Source organism: Salvelinus namaycush, unplaced genomic scaffold (assembly GCF_016432855.1).
Source record: "Salvelinus namaycush isolate Seneca unplaced genomic scaffold, SaNama_1.0 Scaffold321, whole genome shotgun sequence".
NCBI classification, from domain to species: Eukaryota; Metazoa; Chordata; class Actinopteri; order Salmoniformes; family Salmonidae; genus Salvelinus; species Salvelinus namaycush.
This window is the reverse complement of record NW_024060131.1, coordinates 211,885-221,295: the sequence shown is the minus strand read 5'-3', so window position 1 is coordinate 221,295 and position 9,411 is coordinate 211,885. Positions and strand designations below refer to the sequence as shown.

Below are 9,411 nucleotides of genomic sequence, written 5' to 3'. Positions count from 1 at the left end.
TGTGAGCAGTCCCGTGTAGCTCAGTTGGTAGAGTGTGGTGTTTGCAATGGTTGTGGGTTCGATTCCCAAGGGGGACCAGTATGAAAATGACACCAGACACCCATGCATATGCCACCAGAGGTCTCTTCACAGTCCCTAAGTCCTGAACAGACTATGGGAGGTGCACAGTACTACATAGAGCCATGACTACATGGAACTCTATTCCACATCTAGTAACAGATAAAAATACACCTTATGGAACAGTGGGGTCTGTGCATAGACACACATAATAACATACATACACATGGATTGTATGTGGTAGCGGCCTGAAGGACATCTGTTGAGAAATGTTTTAATTGTATATAATTGCCTTAATTTAGCTGGTTCCAAGGAAGAGTAGCCGCTGCCTTGGCAGGAACTAATAGGGATCCATAATAAACCCCAGGAAGAGTAGCTGCTGCCTTGGCAGGAACTAATGGGGATCCATAATAAACCCCAGGAAGAGTAGCCACTGCCTTCGCAGTAACTAATGGGGATCCATAATAAACCCCAGGAAGAGTAGCTGCTGCCTTGGCAGGAACTAATGGGGATCCATAATAAACCCCAGGAAGAGTAGCTGCTGCCTTCGCAGTAACTAATGGGGATCCATAATAAACCCCAGGAAGAGTAGCTGCTGCCTTGGCAGGAACTAATGGGGATCCATAATAAACCCCAGGAAGAGTAGCTGCTGCCTTGGCAGGAACTAATGGGGATCCATAATAAACCCCAGGAAGAGTAGCTGCTGCCTTGGCAGGAACTAATGGGGATCCATAATAAACCCCAGGAAGAGTAGCTGCTGCCTTGGCAGTAACTAATGGGGATCCATAATAAACCCCAGGAAGAGTAGCTGCTGCCTTGGCAGGAACTAATAGGGATCCATAATAAACCCCAGGAAGAGTAGCCGCTGCCTTGGCAGGAACTAATAGGGATCCATAATAAACCCCAGGAAGAGTAGCTGCTGCCTTGGCAGGAACTAATAGGGATCCATAATAAACCCCAGGAAGAGTAGCTGCTGCCTTGGCAGGAACTAATAGGGATCCATAATAAACCCCAGGAAGAGTAGCCGCTGCCTTGGCAGTAACTAATAGGGATCCATAATAAACGCCAGGAAGAGTAGCCACTGCCTTGGCAGGAACTAATGGGGATCCATACTAAATACAAATACATCAATGTGAGTGGTTACTTCCAGGGAGGGTGCTTCCATAACTTCATTAGGGAGTTTGAAAGAACCCTGCATCATGTCTCCTAGTGTGCTTCACAAATGGCACCCTTTTCCCTATTTAGTGCATCACTTTTGTGCACTATGAAGGGTACATTGTGTCATTTGTGATACAGGCATTGTGTGGAATAACCCTCTGTTGCTGCATCCTACATATCCTTGTCTAGGAGCTCTTAAAGGCTACACACACACACACACACACACACACACACACACACACACACACACACACACACACACACACACACACACACACACACACACACACACACACACACACACACACACACACACACACACACACACACACACACACGGCTATCCTATGGCCCCTCATTAATGATTGCTGCGTCATTCCCCTGAATCTATAGCCGTAGAAACAACATCGTTATTTCATTGGGGAGTAATTTGATTGTCCTTTCTGTGGCCATTATTTAGAGGGAGTCCCAAATGGCATCCTATTCTCTAATAGTGCACTACTTTAGACCAGAGCCCTTTGAGCACTTGTCAAAGTAGTGCACTATATAGGGAATAGGGTGCCATTTGGGATGCATTTTTAATCTTCTTTATGGTCCTTCTCCCTTAATTGGGATGCAAGATCCTTTTCATGGTCTCCATGCCAACGAAGCAGAGTCTGAGTTTACCATCTGGGATGAAAAGGTTCAAGGTAAAAAGGTATCATATTGGATGAAACTGCAGCAAGGGTAAAAAGGTGTGCTGAAACGCATGCTGTCTGACTTAGAAACAACACCTCGTCTATATACTAAAAATGTGTGCGTTACTATAAAGGGAATAGGGTGCCATTTTTTTAGGGGGTGGATCAGCTTTAATATTGCAAATAGATTGTGGCTTCTATCAGTGTAATTGTCTGCATCATTTCCAATCCTCTTTTTTATAAATATATATATATAATTTTAAATATATATACTGTATACAATTTTATATATTTTGCTGTATTATTTTCCCCTAACCCTACCACCCCTCCTCTAATTGGAGTAAACTAATGGACAACAACACTTAGGCTATTACAGTACTTCCAGCGTATTCAAGACACTATATTTTACATTAGTTATCTTGTTTTTTAGTTGTTTTTAGTCCCACGATGCTCTTTTTCACAATCTATACTGTAGTCTGGCTCTCATCTCTAGACATCATCCATTCCATTATGGAGTGATCATCAGCGTCATCATTATCGCTAAACCCTATTTCTCACACCTCTCCAATCAATAAAGCCGTGAGTTTGCAGCTCAGACATTTTGTAGACAGAGACAGAGGCCTAAAACTGAGGCTTCATTCCAAACAACCACCATCTCCTTCCAACAAAACTAAACACTGAAGAATCTATTTTAGATCTGGGAGAAAATTACATATATTCCTGAATGCCCATATGAGTACTGGATGCTAGGCATCTCCAGATAGGTAGCTAACGCAGGGCCCCTACAACTGCTGTAGGCATCTCCAGATAGGTAGCTAACGCAGGGCCCCTACAACTGTTGTAGGCATCTAGTCCAGATAGGTAGCTAACTCAGGGCCCCTACAACTGTTGTAGGCATCTCCAGATAGGTAGCTAACGCAGGGCCCCTACAACTGTTGTAGGCATCTAGTCCAGATAGGTAGCTAACTCAGGGCCCCTACAACTGTTGTAGGCATCTAGTCCAGATAGATAGCTAACGCAGGGCCCCTACAACTGTTGTAGGCATCTAGTCCAGATAGGTAGCTAACTCAGGGCCCCTACAACTGTTGTAGGCATCTAGTCCAGATAGATAGCTAACGCAGGGCCCCTACAACTGTTGTAGGCATCTAGTCCAGATAGGTAGCTAACTCAGGGCCACTACAACTGTTGTAGGCATCTCCAGATAGGTAGCTAACTCAGGGCCCCTACAACTGTTGTAGGCATCTAGTCCAGATAGGTAGCTAACTCAGGGCCCCTACAACTGTTGTAGTCATCTAGTCCTGATAGGTAGCTAACTCAGGGCCCCTACAACTGTTGTAGGCATCTCCAGATAGGTAGCTAACTCAGGGCCCCTACAACGGTTGTAGGCATCTCCAGATAGGTAGCTAACTCAGGGCCCCTACAACTGTTGTAGGCATCTAGTCCAGATAGGTAGCTAACTCAGGGCCCCTACAACTGTTGTAGGCATCTAGTCCAGATAGGTAGCTAACGCAGGGCCCCTACAACTGTTGTAGGCATCTCCAGATAGGTAGCTAACTCAGGGCCCCTACAACTGTTGTAGGCATCTCCAGATAGGTAGCTAACTCAGGGCCCCTACAACTGTTGTAGGCATCTAGTCCAGATAGGTAGCTAACTCAGGGCACCTACAACTGTTGTAGGCATCTCCAGATAGGTATATAACTAAGGGCCCCTACAACTGTGCTAGGCATCTGGTCCAGATACTGTAGGTATACTCAGGGCCCCTACAACTGTTGTAGTCATCTAGTCCTGATAGGTAGCTAACTCAGGGCCCCTACAACTGTTGTAGGCATCTCCAGATAGGTAGCTAACTCAGGGCCCCTACAACGGTTGTAGGCATCTCCAGATAGGTAGCTAACTCAGGGCCCCTACAACTGTTGTAGGCATCTAGTCCAGATAGGTAGCTAACTCAGGGCCCCTACAACTGTGATAGGCATCTAGCCCAGATAGGTAGCTAACAGATAGGTAGCTACAACTGTTGTAGGCATCTAGTCCTGATAGATAGCTAACGCAGGGCCCCTACAACTGTTGTAGGCATCTAGTCCAGATAGGTAGCTAACTCAGGGCCCCTACAACTGTTGTAGGCATCTAGTCCAGATAGATAGCTAACGCAGGGCCCCTACAACTGTTGTAGGCATCTAGTCCAGATAGGTAGCTAACTCAGGGCCCCTACAACTGTTGTAGGCATCTAGTCCAGATAGGTAGCTAACTCAGGGCCCCTACAACTGTTGTAGTCATCTAGTCCTGATAGGTAGCTAACTCAGGGCCCCTACAACTGTTGTAGGCATCTCCAGATAGGTAGCTAACTCAGGGCCCCTACAACGGTTGTAGGCATCTCCAGATAGGTAGCTAACTCAGGGCCCCTACAACTGTTGTAGGCATCTAGTCCAGATAGGTAGCTAACTCAGGGCCCCTACAACTGTTGTAGGCATCTAGTCCAGATAGGTAGCTAACGCAGGGCCCCTACAACTGTTGTAGGCATCTCCAGATAGGTAGCTAACTCAGGGCCCCTACAACTGTTGTAGGCATCTCCAGATAGGTAGCTAACGCAGGGCCCCTACAACTGTTGTAGGCATCTCCAGATAGGTAGCTAACTCAGGGCCCCTACAACTGTTGTAGGCATCTCCAGATAGGTAGCTAACTCAGGGCCCCTACAACTGTTGTAGGCATCTAGTCCAGATAGGTAGCTAACTCAGGGCACCTACAACTGTTGTAGGCATCTCCAGATAGGTATATAACTAAGGGCCCCTACAACTGTGCTAGGCATCTGGTCCAGATACTGTAGGTAAACTCAGGGCCCCTACAACTGTTGTAGTCATCTAGTCCTGATAGGTAGCTAACTCAGGGCCCCTACAACTGTTGTAGGCATCTAGTCCAGATAGGTAGCTAACTCAGGGCCCCTACAACTGTTGTAGGCATCTAGTCCAGATAGATAGCTAACGCAGGGCCCCTACAACTGTTGTAGGCATCTAGTCCAGATAGGTAGCTAACTCAGGGCCCCTACAACTGTTGTAGGCATCTAGTCCAGATAGATAGCTAACGCAGGGCCCCTACAACTGTTGTAGGCATCTAGTCCAGATAGGTAGCTAACTCAGGGCCCCTACAACTGTTGTAGGCATCTCCAGATAGGTAGCTAACTCAGGGCCCCTACAACTGTTGTAGGCATCTAGTCCAGATAGGTAGCTAACTCAGGGCCCCTACAACTGTTGTAGTCATCTAGTCCTGATAGGTAGCTAACTCAGGGCCCCTACAACTGTTGTAGGCATCTCCAGATAGGTAGCTAACTCAGGGCCCCTACAACGGTTGTAGGCATCTCCAGATAGGTAGCTAACTCAGGGCCCCTACAACTGTTGTAGGCATCTAGTCCAGATAGGTAGCTAACTCAGGGCACCTACAACTGTTGTAGGCATCTCCAGATAGGTATATAACTAAGGGCCCCTACAACTGTGCTAGGCATCTGGTCCAGATACTGTAGGTATACTCAGGGCCCCTACAACTGTTGTAGTCATCTAGTCCTGATAGGTAGCTAACTCAGGGCCCCTACAACTGTTGTAGGCATCTGGTCCAGATAGGTAGCTAATTCAGGGCCCCTACAACGGTTGTAGGCATCTCCAGATAGGTAGCTAACTCAGGGCCCCTACAACTGTTGTAGGCATCTAGTCCAGATAGGTAGCTAACTCAGGGCCCCTACAACTGTTGTAGGCATCTAGCCCAGATAGGTAGCTAACAGATAGGTAGCTACAACTGTTGTAGGCATCTAGTCCAGATAGATAGCTAACGCAGGGCCCCTACAACTGTTGTAGGCATCTAGTCCAGATAGGTAGCTAACTCAGGGCCCCTACAACTGTTGTAGGCATCTAGTCCAGATAGATAGCTAACGCAGGGCCCCTACAACTGTTGTAGGCATCTAGTCCAGATAGGTAGCTAACTCAGGGCCCCTACAACTGTTGTAGGCATCTCCAGATAGGTAGCTAACTCAGGGCCCCTACAACTGTTGTAGGCATCTAGTCCAGATAGGTAGCTAACTCAGGGCCCCTACAACTGTTGTAGTCATCTAGTCCTGATAGGTAGCTAACTCAGGGCCCCTACAACTGTTGTAGGCATCTCCAGATAGGTAGCTAACTCAGGGCCCCTACAACGGTTGTAGGCATCTCCAGATAGGTAGCTAACTCAGGGCCCCTACAACTGTTGTAGGCATCTAGTCCAGATAGGTAGCTAACTCAGGGCCCCTACAACTGTTGTAGGCATCTAGTCCAGATAGGTAGCTAACGCAGGGCCCCTACAACTGTTGTAGGCATCTCCAGATAGGTAGCTAACTCAGGGCCCCTACAACTGTTGTAGGCATCTCCAGATAGGTAGCTAACTCAGGGCCCCTACAACTGTTGTAGGCATCTAGTCCAGATAGGTAGCTAACTCAGGGCCCCTACAACTGTTGTAGGCATCTAGTCCAGATAGGTAGCTAACTCAGGGCACCTACAACTGTTGTAGGCATCTCCAGATAGGTATATAACTAAGGGCCCCTACAACTGTGCTAGGCATCTGGTCCAGATACTGTAGGTATCTAACTAAGGGCCCCTACAACTATGCTAGGCAGATAGTCCTGATGGGTAGCTAACTAAGGGCCCCTACAACTGTGCTAGGCATCTGGTCCAGATACTGTAGGTATCTAACTAAGGGCCCCTACAACTGTGCTAGGCATCTGGTCCAGATACTGTAGGTATCTAACTAAGGGCCCCTACAACTATGCTAGGCAGATAGTCCTGATGGGTAGCTAACTAAGGGCCCCTACAACTACGCTAGGCATCTGGTCCAGATACTGTAGGTATCTAACTAAGGGCCCCTACAACTACGCTAGGCATCTGGTCCAGATACTGTAGGTATCTAACTAAGGGCCCCTACAACTGTGCTAGGCATCTGGTCCAGATACTGTAGGTATCTAACTAAGGGCCCCTACAACTATGCTAGGCATCTGGTCCAGATACTGTAGGTATCTAACTAAGGGCCCCTACAACTGTGCTAGGCATCTGGTCCAGATACTGTAGGTATCTAACTAAGGGCCCCTACAACTATGCTAGGCATCTGGTCCAGATACTGTAGGTATCTAACTAAGGGCCCCTACAACTACGCTAGGCATCTGGTCCAGATACTGTAGGTATCTAACTAAGGGCCCCTACAACTGTGCTAGGCATCTGGTCCAGATACTGTAGGTATCTAACTAAGGGCCCCTACAACTGTGCTAGGCATCTGGTCCAGATAGTTATCTAACCCTACAACGGGGGCAACCAGCCAGTACTCTGCCATCATCTGAAGTACAATAGCTTTGAGCTGGGATTTAGATAAAGAGACAAGATCTGTCAGTGATCTGGCTGTAACAGATCTAGTTCCTGTGTGGCTCAGTTAAAGCACAGTGCTAGAAACACCAGGGTGGTGAGTTCGATTCCCGCTCCAAACATATACACTCACTGTTCTGTAAATCGATTTGGATACAAGCATCTGCTAAATGTAATATTTTATATATATTAACATGAAACATAGAAGGTGTCATAGACTCAGAACATAAACCATAAACCTAAGTCATTTGGTCAGATGTAGTCTGTCCACTAGAGATTACAACAGAGGTTGTTAACATATTTACAGTACTCCTCATTAGAAACCAGAGGTAGGTAACATATTTACAGTACTCCTGCTTAGAAAACACAGAGGTAAGGTAACATATTTACAGTACTCCTCATTAGAAAACACAGAGGTAGGTAACATATTTACAGTACTCCTCATTAGAAACCAGAGGTAAGGTAACATATTTACAGTACTCCTGCTTAGAAAACACAGAGGTAAGGTAACATATTTACAGTACTCCTGCTTAGAAAACACAGAGGTAGGGTAACATATTTACAGTACTCCTGCTTAGAAAACACAGAGGTAAGGTAACATATTTACAGTACTCCTCATTAGAAAACACAGAGGTAGGTAACATATGTACAGTACTCCTCATTAGAAAACACAGAGGTAGGTAACATATTTACAGTACTCCTCATTAGAAACCAGAGGTAAGGTAACATATTTACAGTACTCCTGCTTAGAAAACACAGAGGTAAGGTAACATATTTACAGTACTCCTCATTAGAAACCAGAGGTCGGGTAACATATTTACAGTACTCCTGCTTAGAAAACACAGAGGTAGGGTAACATATTTACAGTACTCCTCATTAGAAAACACAGAGGTAAGGTAACATATTTACAGTACTCCTCATTAGAAAACACAGAGGTAGGGTAACATATTTACAGTACTCCTGCTTAGAAAACACAGAGGTAAGGTAACATATTTACAGTACTCCTCATTAGAAACCAGAAGTAGGGTAACATATTTACAGTACTCCTCATTAGAAACCAGAAGCAGGGTAACATATTTACAGTACTCCTCATTAGAAACCAGAGGTAAGGTAACATATTTACAGTACTCCTCATTAGAAAACACAGAGAGACAGCTAGACAAGGAATAACACCCAGTCTTCACAGTTGTCAAAATATCCCCTGAATCCGTAAGGGGGCCATATTTTGACGACGTGCAGAAACACAGCCTATAAATAGCTTGTGAACACAGTACTGGATAACCTGAGCTCCAGATATACACAGACAGAGAACGGAACAATCTCTCCATCACCCTATAGTTATGACCTCATTGATTGTTTTAATATCAACTCCTCCTTCAGAGGAAAACATTGACATGATGAAGCAGAATAATCTTCGCTCTCTCTGATAGTAATAATAGTTCCTATGGGAGAGTGTTTGTTATGGTTTACCAGGCTTGTGGCTAAAACATTGATATGCCTTGTGAAATATACATCAATAATGTCAAATGTGGCACTAACAAAATGCAATTCACAGTTTTAGACCCAAATGGGCTAATGTGGGCCACCCTGTCACACAGACCAGCCTATCAATCAGCCTGTAAATAAGTCTGCTGTCAGCTTGTGCATTTCTGTTGTTTATCTGGGGGTAGAAATCTAAGTCAAAGCTTTTGACTGCCAATACAATCTTTTTGGGGGGACAATTCTTATTTACAATGACGGCCTACCCCGGCCAAACGCGGACGACGCTGGGCCAATTGTGCACCGCCCTATGGGACTCCTAATCATAGCCAGATGTTATACAGCCTGGATTTAAACCAGGGACTCTTGCACTGAGATGCAGTGCCTTAGACCGCTGCGCCACTTGGGAGCCTAATAATGTAAACATTAACATTCATTTGGAAGTCTTTGTTGCATACAGTAATAACCTCGCAATGTTGACATAAAAACATGGTTAAACAGCAGTGAGTATCAGTATAGTGGTTAAACTACAGTGAGTATCAGTAGAGTGGTTAAACTACAGTGAGTATCAGTAGAGTGGTTAAACTACAGTGAGTATCAGTAGAGTGGTTAAACTACAGTGAGTATCAGTAGAGTGGTTAAACTACAGTGAGTACCAGTAGAGTGGTTAAACT

General features: G+C 45.6%; 1 protein-coding gene across 1 annotated transcript in view; it reads right to left on the bottom strand.

The window, feature by feature from the left end:
• Positions 1-7,510: 7,510 nt before the first annotated feature.
• The window catches only part of LOC120040083 (adhesion G protein-coupled receptor B3-like), a gene marked incomplete at its 5' end in the record, with an annotated part of 140,518 nt that continues 138,617 nt past the window's right edge, over positions 7,511-9,411 (bottom strand). Inside the window, one exon of the mRNA XM_038985346.1 lies at positions 7,511-7,528. Within this exon, the coding sequence (XP_038841274.1) occupies positions 7,511-7,528 (18 nt within the window). The remainder of the gene's footprint in view (positions 7,529-9,411) is intronic.